Source organism: Gossypium arboreum, chromosome 12, assembly GCF_025698485.1.
Source record: "Gossypium arboreum isolate Shixiya-1 chromosome 12, ASM2569848v2, whole genome shotgun sequence".
Classification (NCBI taxonomy): Eukaryota; Viridiplantae; Streptophyta; class Magnoliopsida; order Malvales; family Malvaceae; genus Gossypium; species Gossypium arboreum.
The window spans coordinates 107,961,523-107,979,060 of NC_069081.1; the positions used below are offsets into that span (position 1 = coordinate 107,961,523).

Genomic DNA, 17,538 nt, shown 5'->3' on the forward strand with positions numbered 1-17,538 from the left:
TGGAATTGAATTATTTTCTTTTTTCTTTAAATTACGTGGAAATTTTGTCCATTTCATTTCAATTTCTTTGTTTTTTCTAAATTCTTCCAATTGCTTTTAGCCCCTCCGTTTTTTTTATTGTTTTGCAATTAAGTTTTTTTTTGCCCTAAAATTTATTTTAACTGCATTTTGGTCCTCCTTGAAGTTATGCGTTTTGGAGGGTGAGTATTATTTCCCTTTTGGTCCCTCCTTGTTATTCGCATGTTCAATTGGTCCATTTCCTTTTATTTATTTTTGATTTGCCCCAAAATTTTATTTTAAGGTTCGATTTAATCTTTTTTTTATTTTCGCTATTTTATTATCAAATTAACTATTTTAATATATTATTGCTATTATTATTATGTTTCTATTTATATTTATTTTGTTATTCTAATACTATTATTATTTATCTAATTTTATTTATCTATTTATATTTCTACTATTATTATATTTCTATTTATTATATTTTTATTTCTATTTATATACTAATATTATTTTCATTATTATTTTTCTTACATATGTTTTTTACTTTTGTTTTTAACATTCTATTTATTTATTTATTTTACATTTTTGTTATTATCTATTTTAGCTTTTTATATAATGCTCATTTCAAATTTTTATACATTATTTACTTTAATATTTTTATATATTATGTATTTTAAACTTTTTTCACGCATTATATATTTTGAATTGGTTATATATTATTTTTAAACAGTTTTATATATTATTTTATCTTGAATGGATACTAATTTTTTAAAATTATTTTATACACTTTAGATCGCTTTTATAATATCTATTTTAAATTCTTTTTATGTATCATTGCTTAGAATTGTTTTATATTTTATTTTAGATTTTCTTACTTTGTATTTATTTGTTATTTGTGATTCTTTATTATAACATTTTGTTTATGAATTATTACTTTGCGTTGTACATTATTATTCCATCGCATTCTATTCGTTTAAAAGGTCGTGTTTTAATATCGTTTAAAAGTTTTCAAAATAAGGCAATACTCGGTATTTGGCATCTTCGAGAAGATTGTGCCCTAACTTACTGGGTCCCAATTTTCCTCGTTGAATCTAAGTAACCGAGTACCCCTTTTTCAATCAAAATGCATAAGTTTCAAATAAAAGCTTATTCTCAGGAATTCGAGATGTTGTGTCCTAACTCACTGGATATGACATTTTATATCTCGAGATAAGAATTTCTAAAAAAATAAAGGCAATGTTCTATGTTTGGAAATTCGAGAAATCGTGCCCAATCGTGTTGGGTTTCGATTTACGTTTGACCAGATAGCCAAATATCCTTTTGAAATTTCAAATGCATGAGTTTTAGAAATTACGAGATAATCTTGTATCGGGTGTTGCAGGCCAATTTTGGCCCAAATACATCCCAATTACTCAAACCCCTTAAAACCCAATACAAAACAGCCCAAACTACTAACCCTAGCCCAGACCAATAATAAAAAATAGCAAAGAAAAAAAGAACCCAGGCCACACCATGATGTTTGCCACCCCACGCCTCTGCAGCACCATTCCCAGGCATCACACACTCCCACCAACTCCTCCATACCCTGCAAAATGAAACAAACACCAAGACAGAAGTAGACAACACAAGAGCAGTAGCAAGAGGCTTAAAATATCGTTTTGAAATGGCTATAAGAGGGGGATCCGATTGTAAAAATGGGGGGTAGATTGTATTTTGGGGAACCTTTGAATATACAAAAATCGTATCAAACGAACATTGGAAATAAAAGAAAAAACACAAAAGGTTGATCTCTTATTCTACTTTCTTTATTTCCATTTCGTTTTTCATCTCTCTAATATTTCCTTTTTATTTTAACACGAATCTATTAAATAAGAGTAGCCATAAAATAAAAAGAAAAGGAAGAGAAGAACCTTACCGGAACCGCCTGTGGTTGTTTCGCGGGAGGTCTCTCCTCCATCGTCGGGGCTAAAAGAGGGGTGAGGGCCCTTTCTTTCGGTTCTTTTCGACTTAAGAAGGCTAGGCCTTCAAACTCTTTTGGAACAAGGCCGAACGGCCTATTCTTGTGCATTGCCGGCCACCGAGTATGGTGGTGGTGCGGCGGTCAGACGATGGCAGCGAGGATGGGTCTCGAAACCCTATCTGTAAGGGAGGAAAAATAGAAAAGGGAGAGAGAGAGCAGGAAGACTCTCTGTCTTTTTTTTTTGAAAGAAAATGAAGTTAAAAATGAAAAAAAAAATTTAGGGCTTTAATGGCCATGCAAAACACTGCCGTTTTGCACCCTCACACACACACCCCCACGCTCCAAAACGGCGCAGTTTAGGGGGAACCTGTGTGTTTTGAACCTATGGGCTATTCGCTCTCATGGTCCCTTCGATTTTGGGCTTGTTTACCTCGGGCCCCTTTTATTATTTTATCTTTTCATAGATTTAACTGTTTAATTTTCTTTTGTTTTTTGATTAAGCCTTCGGTTCTCTGGTGCTTCGAAATTCGACATACATCTTCAGAGTTGGGGAATAATTACATGTTTAACCCCTGTTCTTTCACGCATGCCTTATTTTAGGCCCTGCGTCCCTTTTTTATTTATTTTTAGATAGGACCCTTGATTTTAATCTTTTCTAATTCGATACTTAATCTTATAACATTAATCTTTTTATATTTTATTGATTTTTCATATACATATACTTTTATTTATTCATTTATCTTAAACAGTTTCACATGTTATTTATTTTAGATTTTTATTAATTCTTTAAGCTGACTTATGTATTATGCATTTAAGATTGCTTTACAAATTCGTTTTACCTTAAACTTAGCCCTTTTTAAGGAACTTGTCTCATTTCTATTTTAATGCTTTCATGTGTTGTTTGTTAACTTTCTACACGTTGTTTACTTTATATGTTTTTATATAAATTATTTATATTAAACTATTACATATTTTATATTCATATATAACTTTTAATTCTAGCTATTCTGTAGGTTATTCATTTTAAATTTTCTTTTATTTTTTGTATTACCTATTTTAAGCCGTTTATTTATATATATATATATATATATATATATATTCTTTTTCTTTTATACTTCATTCATTTGAAATTATTTTTACCGTAGCTACCTTAAGTAGTGTTATTTATCATCCATTTTAAATCCTTTTATTTATTTAAATGATTCTATTATTATTTATTTTAGGTTTGTTTGCATATGGTTTTTTTACACTTTTGCATATATATATATATATATATATTTTTTTTAAGGACAGAAATTATTCATATATATCATCTTTTTAATTTGCCTCGTGTATTACGGATTTTAAAATTCTTTTCTACATTATTTATTTTAAATTCATTTATTATCATTCTAAAGTTTATTTACATTTTTATTTGTTTTAATTTACTTTATATCCTCCTTATTTTTAAAGATTGTTATATATGATTAAATTCATTGGTTATTTGTCGATGTTATTATTTAAATGATGTATTGTCGTGATGTTTATTTTAATTTGTTTACTTGATAAATCCATGTATATTTGTTTCATGCTCATTGTTATCTTTTTTCATATCATCGCCTCATGAATCAAGCCTCGATGCATTTATCCAATAAATCGTTTTTTTAAATCCAAACAAATAATCAACGTTGTTTAAATATCGGATTCGCTATTATTCCAAAGCAAAAGTTTCAAAATAAGGCAATGTTTCGCGTTTTGAAACATCGAGGAATTGTGCCCTAACTTACGGGGTTTCGATTTTCTCGTTGATTCTAGATAGCTAAATAACCTTTTGATTTTTTTAAAATACACGGAATTCCAATTAAAAGTAAAGACGACCTTGTGCTCAGGAGTTCATAGTATTGTGTCCTAACTTACGGGATGTGATACTCCGATATCTCGAGATAAGGAAATCTTTAACAATCGTTTTGAGCTAATTCAAGTGTTTTAATCCACATCAATGAAAAGGATCGTATTTTAAAAAAAAAAAACATTCTCGATTTTTAATTTTCGATATTTAAGACATTAATTAATCAATTAGGTACCAATTTTGGGCGTTACGAGGGTGCTAATCCTTCCTCGTACGTAACCGACTCCCGAACCCGGTTTCTCAAATTTCGTAGACCAAAACACCGTTTTAATAAACTAAAACGTTTTATTAAAGCAAGGTGATCCGATCTCACCTAATAAAGGTCGATGGCGACTCCCGTTTTAATTTTCACTTTCAAAACCAAAGTCGATCCCCCTTTTCAAAAAAATGGTTTCGACACCGGGGGTTCGAAATGTTGTGTCCTAATGTGCTGGATATGATGTTTTATTCCTTTTGAACGAGATAATCTCAATATCCAATTCAAGTTATCCAAACATTTTTAAAGGAATTGTATTTTAAAATCTTTTCAAGTTTTCAACATTAGGGCGTTAATTGATCAATACAGTACCAATTTTGGGCGTTGCGAGGGTGCTAATCCTTCCTTGCGCGTAACCGACTCTCGAATCCGTTTTCTAGCTTTTCGTAGATCAAAAACGTTGTTTTAATAAACGAAAATACTTTATTAAAATGATAGATCACAGGGTGACCCAATCACACCTAAACAAAAAGGATTTGTGGCGACTCCATTTTCGCTTTAAAGTCGACCCCCTTTTTTCAAAATAAAAATGGTTTCGATAGCTTTTTAAAATGAGGAAATATTTTGTGTTTGGAAATTCGAGAAATCGTGCCCTACCGTGTTGGGTTTCGATTTTTCGTTCAACCGAATAACTGAATATCTTTTTGAAACTTCGTCCATGTTTTTTTAAATTAAAATGAGGCAATATTTTACGTTTGGAAATTCGAGAAATTGTACCCAATCGTGCTGAGTTTCGACTTACTGCTTGACCAAATAGCCAAATATCCTTTTGAAATTTCAAATGCATGAGTTTTGGAAATTATAAGATGATCTTGTATCGAGGGTTTAAAATTTTGTGTCCTATCGTGCTGGATATGATATTTTATTCCTTCTAAGCGAGAGAATCTCAATATCCAATTCAAGTTATCCAAACATTTTAAAGGGATTGTATTTTAAAATCTTTTTCAAATTTTCAACATTAGGACATTAATTGATCAATACGGTACCAATTTTGGGCGTTGCGAGAGTGCTAATCCTTCATCGCGCGTAACTAACTCCTGAATTCGTTTTCTAGTTTTTCGTAGACCAAAAACGTTGTTTTAATAAACCGAAATGCTTTATTAAAATGATCGATCACAAGGTGACCCGATCACACCTAAACAAAAAGGATTGGTGGGGACTCCATTTTTGTTTTAAAATTAATCTCCATTTTTCAAATAAAAATGGTTTCAAACAATATTATTTAGCAAACAAAAGACTCAAACTACTAAGTGTATTTTTTTTAATAGTGGATTAAAATGTCTCAAACTGCATTTATTATTCACTTGCATGTACAAATCAGTAAATTAAAAGTTTAATTCAATCAAATATCACATCAACTTGAATATCTAATTAAATACAAGCGATTAATCTAACCCTCAAATTACTAAGTTTTGTGTAAGCCTCTGACAACTTTTAGGTTTATGCCTGCATGATAGATGGTGTGGCAAATTATTGAGTGACAAATAATTTGGAAAAATACTGACATGAAAGGTTTAATTAATTAGCTTAAAATTATAAAAGTATTATAAAAATTTAGAAAATTATAAAACTATTACATATTATTAAAATAGTAGAAAATTTTAATATATATATAAAGTATATAAAATATTAAATTTTATTTAAACCAAAAACTTTAAACTTTCAAAATAATGAAAAAATTCTATAATTTTTTTATATTTTATAACTTTTTATAATTATTATAATATTACAACATTTTTAGAGTTAAATAATTACAAATCAAGTAAGTTTGTGAGGTTAGCATTTTTCCCACATCATCAATGATGCTAGCAAATTGCCACATCATTTACCATGTAAACATAGACTTATTTGACGATTTAAACAAATATGAAAAACTCAATTGGGTACTACTTTCAATTAAAAGCTTATTGAAATATTTTTAGAGCTCTTTCTTCTATTAAGCTTGAAATAAAATGATAAATTCGCATATTATCTAATTTTAGGAGTTATTATTTAAAATAAATACATTTAAATTTTGAAGCAATTATATAATTTCAAATATTATCCAAAATTGCAAACACCCGAATTGTGAGAAAAATTGATAAAAGTTCGGTTAAGAAAGTTGTGGATGTTAAATTTTCTTCTTCTTATTGAAAAATGTAGATTAAAAGTCAATGTGATGACCATCCACATCCGCGGTTATTGAGTAAGCCTCGTGTTTTGATTGCTTGTTTTTTTAACACTACTATCGGTTGGAGTTAAAAAGTGGAACGGAACAATGATACTAAAGTGCGACAAAAAATTTAGGTATCAATATAAAATATAAGTATAATTTAAGGGTCAAGCAATAAATAAAACCTTTTTTTTACTATAATGCTTAAATTTCAGTTTTCACCCTTATATTATATTGAAATTTGAGATTTAAAATTTTACTTTTCAATACAAATTTGTGTCTATACTTTTTATAATATTATTATTTAATCTAAATAGTTAATATTATTAACTATTTGGTTAAAATGTTGACACCAATTTTCTTAAAATCGTTATTCTATCTAAATATTTTATTTTATCATGCCATATATGAATGGGTGTTTTAAGGAAAAATTCACATTAATATCTTCAACATCATTTTTTTGTTACATAGCTATCGAATAAATTTTGTTTAAAAAAGAAAAAATTAAAATGTCACACAAATGAATTAATGAAAGAATTTTACGATGGTAAATAACTGCTAAACCTAATTTTTAAATCTAAAAAGTAAATAGACTAACTTCTTCAAAATAAAAGTAGAGATATGAAATTTTAAATTCACAAAAACGTATAGGAATTCGAAACCTATTTTAACTTTCAATTTATTTTTTTATATAATTTGATCAAAACAAATAATTAACATGTGTTGAAGCATGGTGTTATACCTCGTCTAGCTTTGGAAATGTGGTAACATAACAAGTCATCTGAGGAGCACCTGCAAACGCCTCTTCACTCGCCATCCCCCGCACTACTAATTGGCCAGCCACCAAAGGACCAATAACTCAGAAGGTGTAATTCCAGTCAACCTCCTAACACTACATGGAAATAGGGCTTTAGCGGCGTTTTATCAAAAAACACCGCAAAAATTGTAAAACACAGAGCAATAGCAGCGTTTTTGGTAAAACGTCGCTAAAAACAGAGCACTAGCGGCGCTTTTGGTAAAACGCCGCTAAAAGTCATATAACCCCTAAACCCCAAAAAAATCATAAACACTAATCTATAACCCCTAAAACAATAATTATTAAAATTTATGGTTATACAATATATTAAATATTTTCTTATATAATCGTAAAAGAGATAGTATTGAATTTAAAATATTAAATTAATTATCATTATAGTTAAAGGTTTATGGTTTAAGATATATGGGTTTAAGGTTTATGAGTTAACTATGGTTTAAGATATATGGTTTAGGGTTTAAGGTTTGAGAGTTAACTAGTATTTGACGGTTTATGATGAATTATGAGTTTAGGGATTATGATTTAATGTTTAGGGGTTAGGGTTGGAGTTTAAGGTGTAAAGGTTCGGGGTCAAGGGTTTAGTGTCTATGGGATAGGGGTTAAGAGGTTTAAGGTTTAGATTAATTAGTATTTTTAATTTATATATTAAACGATTTCTTATATAATTGTAAAAGAGATAATATTAATTTGAATATATTAAACTTATGATTATAGTTTAAATTATTTAAGAGATAATAGATAAACTTTATATATATATTAAATGGTTTAGGATTTAATCTAAAAATATTTTGATATATTAAAATAATTCAATTCAAATTAATTCCTCTACACTTAATTTATTTAAGTGAAATTTAAACTTAAAATTTAGTCCTTATATTTTAATTTGATTAGTTTTAGTCCCTGTATTTTTCAAATTGATCAATTTTATCTTTTGTACTTTTCAAAATTTAAAATTTTAATCATGATCACTCAAATGATAGCAATTATATATGTTTGGTTAAATTCTGCTATTTGTCTTGGTATTGTGCGTAAAGTTGTAGGTTGAGTTCATGTTATCCAATTAGATCATTCTTGGTCCCTATACTTTTCGAATTTTGAAATTTTAATTTTGACACAAATGATAACCGTTAAATCCGTAACTGGCTTTTTGTGAGTAATATGTTTGTTACATTAACTTTTAGAAATAGTAAAATTTAACTAATTTAATAGCTACCATTTAATTAATACTACAATTTCAAAATTTCAAAATTACAATGACTAAAAATAACAAAATTAAAGTAAAATGACTAAATCCACAACTTACATATAATTCAATGAATAATAGAAAATAATAATAATTACAAATATTTAACTTGTTTATAATTAAAAATTAATAAATATCAAATAAAAATAACATGTATATATTTATAAAAAATTAAAACAATATCATTAGGTTTAAGTAAATTTAAGTTATGTATTTATAAATATGACGTGTTTTAAGTAAAATTTAATTGGAGATTTAAGGGGTAAGAAATGCCGCAAAAAACAAAATAATTTAACGTAAACGGTATCATTTTAGTTGGAGATTTAGGAGATTAGAAACGCCAAAAAAAACATAATTATTTAACTTAAATGGCATCTTTTTCCTTTCTAAAATGTTTTCTTTTTCTCATGCCCGACATAAAACCCCTAATTTTTTCCCCTAAAATCAATATCCTCAAAACACCCCAATCTCACCCCTCCGTTGCCCTTTTCAATAATGAAACTCTCCAACAGCAGCGTGAACCATGTGAACACCAATGGTATCTTTTTCCCCATGTGAACCATGTGAACCAGCAATGGGTGGAACCGATGTAAGCTCGTTATACTCGACTTTGTTAGTTCATTTTCATCTTAATTCAAGCTTGGTTTATATCATGACTCGTAGCACAGAACAGTCATTTTTTTCCCTATTACTCAGAGAGTCCATTAAGTTTACTCTAAAGCACAGAACAGTCGTGTGTTTCTTTATCGAACAGTAAGTGTTGGGAGGAAAGTGATTTCTAAGTTTTGTTACTAGGGAAAACCGGGTTAAAATTTTCTTTCCAGAAGTTTCGAAGAATTTGGTGTTTCGATTTATTCATAACTTGACGACAGTTAGGGTTTCGGTGAACGGAATGATTTAAGCGGTGGCTTTCTGCTTCCGGTTCGAGGGGAAAAAAAAAGAGATTGTAAAGTCTTTTTTCCGTAACAATTGGAGTGAAGTGTTGTAATTATTTTGGGAACGATTTTTTTTTTTAATTTTAAAGTTGGAAAATTCTTGAAAGCGAAGTGGCGTTGGTTTCTATTGACTTTTGTATTTGAAGAACTGAAAAAGTTAGGGGGTTTGGAGTGGTGGAATTGTTTAGCGTGGTTGATAAGATAGGCGAGATGTCGTTGTCTTTAAAAATGGAAATCGATACAGTGGAAGACGTTACTTGTTTGAACCCTGAGCTTTTGCAGCTTCCTGAAGTGTCCCCATTTGCACTAAAAACCACTCCTCTACTTGTCGATCGCTTGTTCTCTCAATGGCTTTCACTTCCGGAGACTGGCAATCTGGTACTTCTTTTTTTTAGTTAAACTAATGTTACTATTTCTTTCTAATTTCTTTTAATAATTTGTATTTAGATTATTTGGCTGCCTATTGTTGAAAATACTGTCTAATATTGTTGACTATTGTAATCTGAAAGTTATTTTGTTTTAATTGAAGTTCTCACGAATTAGTAATATGAATTATGGTGTCGTCTTTGAAGCTGACTGGTGATGTAAACCTTATGTGTTATGACCAGTGTAGGTTTCCATGAATGGATGGTCATGAACACCGGTTCCAGATAATACCCATATGAAAAAAAAACTTAAGTTATGAGGATTAGATGAGTACAATAACTGGTTATTTCAAGGGTAGTTAAGTCGGCGCTTTTGGTAAAACTTAAGTTTTGTGAATGAGAAAGCTGCGAAGAGCTGGCAAAATTGGTGAGTTTGTGAGCGTCTTTGTAAATGAAAAGCAGGTAAAATTTTCTTCCACTTAAAAGCTATGTAACGATCTTGTGTGTCATTGTATAATTTTTCATTCAGTTTGCATAACTATGCTTTCTGTAGTCTTAAACACCTAATATACAAACTAAGGCCAAGATCAACTTTCAAATGCATCTAGGTAGTCTTAAGCAGAAGAATTATGATTTTAGCTCATGTTTGGAATAAAAACCGTTATGTTTTCTAGTTTATAAAGATCAATTATTTGTTTTGCTGTCCTCTCTTTTGCTTTTTGATCTAACAATAATTAATGCAGTCATCTATTTTTGTGGGCTGTACTGGTTGCTGATCCAAAAAGTAATAGACAGGAGTCAAGCCCAATGTTGATCTTGTAGTTAGCTTGTTTTTTCAAAGAAATGGCTCTTAGATAGTTTTGACAATTTATTATGTTCTTCATCATATACTTCTTTTAAGATCTCGTATGAGTGATTCTTGCATTTTTGTTTGTGGGATAGTTCCCCATCTGTAACTCTGTATCCATGCAAAAGGTGATTTAATGGTGGGTTCAAGAGAATCCTTTAAGCTGCAGTTCTTTTGTGAATCTTCAGTGTAACAAGTCTGGTTGATTTCTTTCTTGCTTTAATATCGTCCCTGGTAGAAGCTTCTGTATGAAAATTTGGGTTGCCTTATCATTTCTATTACATGGCATTGTTGTTACCTATGTGTATGTCTCATGTCTGTGTAGTTTATATTTTTCAAAACTTATATTTTAGAGGGTAAGTTCAGGAATTTAAAATAAATGGCCTGTGAATAGATGTTTAAATCCTCACCTATCATGGGAAGTTGAATAAATAACAACTATACAGTAGAAAGTGTAGAAGATAAATCAGTTTATCTCAGTAATTATGCAATGGGATTCTTTACAGAGAAGCTGTGGGGTATATGCTCAAAAACTAGCTTTAAGATGGAGAAGAAAAAGAATTGTGGATGATTTCATTTTCAAATGCCAGCTTCACCACACAGTTACATAATGTATACATGCACATGCACGCATGAACTCACGTATATTAAAGCTAAATCCCACTGTGTCCATGGTCTAATCTAATCCCTTTTAAATTGTGGTGTTCCTGTCTCCATATGTGGTTATATTTGTTTTCTTTAATTTTTTTTAAAATTGGACTAGAGTGCAGGTATGACTAGTAGTTTTCATCGTTCCATACTTTTGTTTTCTCTTTAAGTCAATTGTTTGTATGAAATATTTGACTGTAAAAATATCCTTGTATGACAGTCGCAGCACAAAAAATAGGAAAAAAGTACATTGAGTTTGTACATCTTTTTTATAATAGTAGTAATTATCTGTTATCTTTCTCAATTCCTCAAAATTATTTGGTCAATGTGCATAATAAAGAAGATTATATTCTATTCTCCGATTTGTAATTGATTCTTTAGTAATAAAGTTGCTGGAAAATTGACATAATAGTGTTTTAATAATAAATTCTATTACATGGGTTTTAGTAAGTTGCTGGAAAGTTTAATTTGCACTTTATTGTTTGTTGTTTAGGATGAGTCTAATGGGGCTGATCCAGAAATTAGTAAGCGAGAGAAGGACAGGCTCAAAGAAATGCAGAAACTAAAAAAGCAGAAGATTCAGGGAATACTGGATATTCAAAATGCTGCCAGTGACGCTGAGTATTCTAGGTAAAAGTTTTTATTCTGTTCATCTTAAGTGTAATTTATGGTTTGCTAATGTTTGGTTGAACGACAGGATAATAAGGGAAAGGAGCGGTTGAAGTATCTTTTGCAGCAGACAGAGTTGTTTGTTCAACTTAGTTTCTTATTTTCAATTTCAGGAGGAGGAACTGAAATTAGAGCCTATTATCGCATTTGATTGTGGTATGATCTTCTGCTATATGCTCTTTTATCGTTTAAACTTAAATGAAAATTTGCAAACTGTCTGATTTTGCATGGTGGTATGTTCTTTTGTTATGTCAAAGTGATCTAAGTTTGGCTCTCTCTTTCAATAAAAAAGCTGAAACCAAGGAACGAGATTGGTGCAATGTAGTATGATCTTCTGCTATATGCTCTTTTATCGATTAAACTTAAATGAAAATTTGCAAACTGTCTGATTTTGCATGGTGGTATGTTCTTTTGTTATGTCAAAGTGATCTAAGTTTGGCTCTCTCTTTCAATAAAAAAGATGAAATCAGGGAACGAGATTGGTGCAATGTGGTTACATGCCATATGGATTCTGAACAGGCATATGTGTGGCTACTTCAAAGTTTTGTGATTGGTGAGCATATCCTGAGACCATGTCCTGAAAATCCAACGCCTGTGAAGGTTATGCTCTATCAAATTCCTACTATTTTGTATTTTAGTTCCACGAGTTTTATGTATTAATATCTTTTTTCCTGCACCAAAATGTAGTGAATACATTCAGTGCTTTTTCTGAATTTGACTATTTATAGAATATAGACAAGATGGCTGATGTATTCATCTTCATTTAAAACATTAAGCAGCAAATACTTCTGATATTAAACTATTCAAAGATGAGAAACCCTGCTAGAAACTAGTATTTCATGAACTATACGAATTGTGACTGATGGTTTGTTCTATCTGGTTGCAGGCCTGTGCCATCAGCGCTTGTGGTAATTTTGCGGTTCTAGGGACAGCAGGGGGTTGGATTGAGAGATTCAATCTCCAATCTGGAATAAGTCAAGGTAGTTATGTGGACACGCCAAAAGGAAGTGCTCATGATGGGGAGTCTGCTGCTGAAGGGGCAATAAGGGAAACATAGGAAGAGGCAGGTGTTGAAGTGGAAGTCATTTCCCCTTTTGCACAACTGGATATTCCCCTTATTGGACAAGTTAGAATAAGCATCCTTAATTTACTTCTGTATCTCATGTACATTTATGTAAGATGTTTATGTATCTAACATCGCTCTGTCTTTTTTGGAGCAGACATATGTAATCTTCTTGGCAAAGCTGAAGAAGCCCCAATTTTCACCAGGACCAGAATCATCCGAGTGCTGTCTCTTTGAATTGGAAGACATTCCCTTTGGTTCTTTGGCATTTTCTTCCATTTTTGTTACTTTGAATTTGGTATGAGCTTTTTGTTTTTCTTTCTTTCCATAAATGTAAATGTGCTTAAAATTTATCTAAAAATTCTCATCGACATAAATTTTCATAAATTGTATTATCTCTCTGTTGTTGGTAGATTGCCCATTTATTTAAACATAATATTTAAATTTTAAATTTAAACTCATCAATTTTTATATTTAGTTTTAAAGTTAAAATTTTAATAGAAAATTTAATTTAATTAATATTTTTTATTTATCCTTAAAAGTATATAGTTTAAAGTTTCAAAAATAAAATATAATATAGAAAATAAATATTATTTAATAAAAATATATTTTTTTAAAGGTTATGTTCTTTAGTGGCGTTTGTGGGAAAAGCGCCACTAAAGGTTTGTTTTGTAGCGGCGTTTGTAAAAAAAGTGTCGCTAAAGGTCATGGTTTTTAGTGTCATTTGTAAAAAAAGTACCGTTAAAGGTCATGGTCTTTAGCGGCGTTTTTTTAAATAAATGCCGCAAAATTTTGTGGCGTCTTCTGTAATGGCGCTTGTGAAAACGCCGCTAATAGTTTTAGTGGCGCTTTAAAAGTCAAAAAACGCCGCTAAAAGTCTGTTCTCATGTAGTGCAGAGAAGATGGGAGGATCAATCATCCTTGCAAGTTGGCCATCCGCTCCTAGACTTGTCATTGGGCAGAACCATCTGGCTCGCTCGAAAAGTGGGAGGGTTTGGACAAAAATATAAGCCCCAAAAATGGGCTTGGGCACAAAATAAGGCCCAATTAGAAAATGGGCTATGCCTCGGGTAAGGTTTTTTTGGCCTGAGCCCAACCTGAATTTGCAAAAAAAAAGCTATTGTTTTATTGTGGTTTTCCTACTATTTTCTCACTGTTTTGTTTCCCTACAAAAATACATTTTATTGTTATTATTTAGATATTATACTTATTTTATTGTTAATTTTGCTACTAGTTTAAAGGCATTTGTTTGTTAAGTTGCACATATGTTAGTGTTATTTAAGTATAATTATTTAATTTATTTTCAATTTGTTAAGAAACAAATATTTTAATATTTTTAGTATTTTTATGTATTATATTTTTAAATTTTTATATAAAAAATTAAATAAAATTTCAATACAAAGTAAATTTGAGTTTAAGTTTTAGCATTTTTATCCGAGTTGAGCTTGAGAAAAAATTTATGCCCATTTTTCGGGCTAGGCCCTGGCCTATCAATCGGGCCTAGAATTTTGTTAGGTCTTGACCTGACCCATGGACAACTCTCAGAAGGTCTTCATCCACCATCAAGCCATCTGTTCTTGACGGAAGCCTCTCCCCAATAGGACACCCACTCTTCTGTTTAGAATGTGACTTTTTAAGTCACCAAACTCTACGTGGGCCTAACTACTTTACACCACGGTTCAGAAAAAATTACAAAATATATCCCCTTAGAGATATCTTTCCTATGCATTTCACAATGATAACATGATAGTAAATTCATCACGTTAGTACCACCAAACATGAAATTTCTTTTGGATATACCCCTTCACACAATAAATAAGAGATCGACTCTCAAGCATAAATAACCATCTTATTGCCCTCAGCATCCCCCGACTCTCCACTCTATATGGGTAAATTGACCTTCATCAAAACCACCACCACCACATTCACTTCATGTCTACTGTTATAGATACCCAACATCAACATGTGATTTGATTAATTTCTAATGCTTTTCGTAAGAGAGGAATTAGAGAGGAAAAGAAAATAAAGAAACAATAAAGGAAAAGAAATAAAAACAGTAGTAAAAGAATATGCTGGCCCATAAGACATGACAACCACAAAGGGGATAAAAGAAAAATAGTAAATAGCTGTCTCTTTGTAATCTGGTGCTGAATGTGAGGGAAATTTCGAGGTTTCAAATGTGTAGGTCTTGTTAGTTGTTAGCATCAAATATATCATAAAATATAAAGATAAATAAAATAACAAGTAGTATAATATTTGGTTACTAACCGGTATCTAAAATAAAATGAAGATGGTTGAGTGCAGTGAGCAGTGATGGTGTGAGTGTTTTGGATAAGGGAGTGAGACCAATGTTACTGCCTTTCCTCACACCACATGCCTTTGCTTCTCAACACCACGCCTTCTTTATCTGAAAAACAACAACAACACGCTTTACCTTCCAAACTCTGTCGGCTGGTTTTACTAAATGCTTTAATTGTATGATTCTTTTTATATAAGGTTTTTTTTTATTCAATTATACGTACCAATTTTTTTATTATAGTACATAACAATATGTGTTATGAATATTTTATTAAGTGGATGTCCATCATGATCAATATAAAATTTTAATGTACTTCAAATTTTAATAGTTATTAAATTAGATCTCTACTTCTTTTATATTTTTATGCCTATAAATAGATACATTCTCTATTGCTTTCATATTTTCTTTATTTTCTCCATCTTTTTTATTTTATAACATAATGAATAAATTATAATATTTTTTTTACAATTTTAGTTTAAAATTGTTATCAAGTTACATTTCAACAACACAAAAGATTCAATTTTAACTGGTTGGTTATTTTTAATAAATTTCGTTTATAATTTTTAAGATTTTTTCAAAATAATTTTAAAATTTAAAATGATTTAATTGATTTTTATGACTTTTTAACCCTTTAACTTTATTAGTTTCAAAAATTATAATTTACATCCAACAAAAAAAGTAAAGATCATATTAGATAAATATGTAAAAGTTATAGAATAAATTTATTATATATTTTATATAAACACTAAAATAAATATTTATTTTACTTATTCCTCTATCGTACTGAAATTAATATAATTATTTTTTAATAAACGAGCTAAAATGCAAGGTTTTGTACTTTTGTGAGCAGATTGAAGGTCAAAAAAGTAGATCCTGCATTGCGCCCGCTTTCCTCCTGCAATCTCTATTATGGTCAGGATATTATTTTTCTTAATCATATGCTGGAAGTTTGAGCTGCCAAGTTATGGTTGCTGCAGAACCAACATATAAGCAATGTGTAGGAGGGATGGGGGCCTCACGAATTTGAAAAATGAGCTAATTACATATATATAACTGGACGATGGACCGATTCTGATTTGACTTGGTATCCACCACTAAGCTAGCTGCAATTCTATTATTATCTCTCTTTTAATTTTTTTCTTTTCTTTTTTTTTATATTTATAATTTATGATTATTTTTCTCAATAATTTCATCTTCAATATTTAAATTTATATTTTTTAAAGTATAATGTATTTTATCATAACACTCATCACTTGTTGATATTTGTCTTTATTATATAATACTATCACTTATTGATTGATTGTCTTTTATTATATATAACTGTTCAATTTCTTTTGAATGATATTTTAAATGTAATTACATGTTAAATTAGCCAAATATGTTGATTCTTTTTAATTAGTCAAATAGGTTTTTTTTTTTTTTTTTTTTTTTTTTTTACATTTAGGGAAATAAGCTGATTTTAGAGAGGGTGTGTGAAAGTGAGCCCAGCTCCTCGGCCTCCTATTTTGTAAGTGTTTTTAGAGCTAATGTAACGTCCCCTTTACCCGAGACCGTCGCCGGAGTCGAACACGAGGCATTACTAAACTTATTTGAGCACTTAAACAAATTCAAACAATTTATATCACACTTTCCAGACAAGTTGTCCAACTGCGTTACAGACGCAAAAAAAATCATATCTCGAGTTACAAAACTCAAAATCCAAATCCATAAAATTTCCCCAAATCTAGGCTCATATATCTACTTACTAATTTTTTTCTAGAATTTTTGGTTGGGCCAATTAGTACAGTTTATTAGTTGAAGTCTCCCCTGTTTTAGGGTTTGGCTACTCTGACCCCTGTACACTACGAACCAAATTTCTCCATGTACAGAATTCAAATAACCAAGAAGATTATTTCTCTTAAAAATAGACTCAATAAGGAATCCATACATATATAGTATGACTCCTAAATATTTTTGTATAATTTTTAATGATTTTTACAAATCAGAACAGGGGAGTTCAAAATCACTCTGACCTTGTCTCACAAAAATTCAAATATCTCCTGATATGAAAGCCTTTTGCTTACACCGTTTCTTCTACGTGAAACTAGATTCAATAAGATTTAATTTCATATTTTATTCAACCTATAATGATATTTTCATAATTTATGGTGAATTTTCAAAGTCAAACTACTGCTACTAACCAAAAACTGTTTTAGTACAAAATGTTGACATCTTTACTTCATTTCATTTAAACTCTATACATGCCATATAAATCTTCAAACATAAAACAAAAGCTACCGAAATTGATCTGGATAGCGTGCTTTGTTGTGTTGATCCGATCTACCAACTTCACTTCAATTCAATCTACATAAAAATATCAAACACGCACAAGTAAGCTTATTGAAGCTTAGTAAGTT

At 30.2% G+C, this 17,538-nt stretch overlaps 1 protein-coding gene and 1 long non-coding RNA gene across 6 annotated transcripts; one reads left to right on the top strand and one right to left on the bottom strand.

The window, feature by feature from the left end:
- Positions 1-1,404: 1,404 nt before the first annotated feature.
- On the bottom strand, positions 1,405-2,190 carry LOC128285258 (uncharacterized). The gene is made up of 2 exons (XM_053022671.1): positions 1,919-2,190; positions 1,405-1,588 (listed from the first exon to the last, which is right to left on the bottom strand). Exons 1-2 carry the CDS (start codon positions 2,069-2,071, stop codon positions 1,412-1,414), a joined length of 330 nt encoding a protein of 109 aa, XP_052878631.1. The 5' UTR covers positions 2,072-2,190; the 3' UTR covers positions 1,405-1,411.
- Positions 2,191-8,670: 6,480 nt separating this feature from the next.
- Positions 8,671-13,300, top strand: LOC108476745 (uncharacterized). 5 transcript variants are annotated; one of them, XR_008276294.1, is made up of 9 exons: positions 8,671-8,905; positions 9,534-9,629; positions 9,860-10,078; positions 11,605-11,741; positions 11,809-11,936; positions 12,038-12,104; positions 12,241-12,380; positions 12,667-12,906; positions 13,001-13,300. It is a non-coding gene; the product is annotated as an uncharacterized LOC108476745 (long non-coding RNA). The 5 variants fall into 5 exon arrangements; XR_008276291.1 differs by lacking the exon at positions 12,038-12,104 and having other exon boundaries at positions 8,674-8,905; XR_008276295.1 differs by lacking the exon at positions 12,038-12,104 and having other exon boundaries at positions 8,674-8,905; positions 12,300-12,380.
- The last annotated feature ends 4,238 nt before the right edge of the window (positions 13,301-17,538 follow it).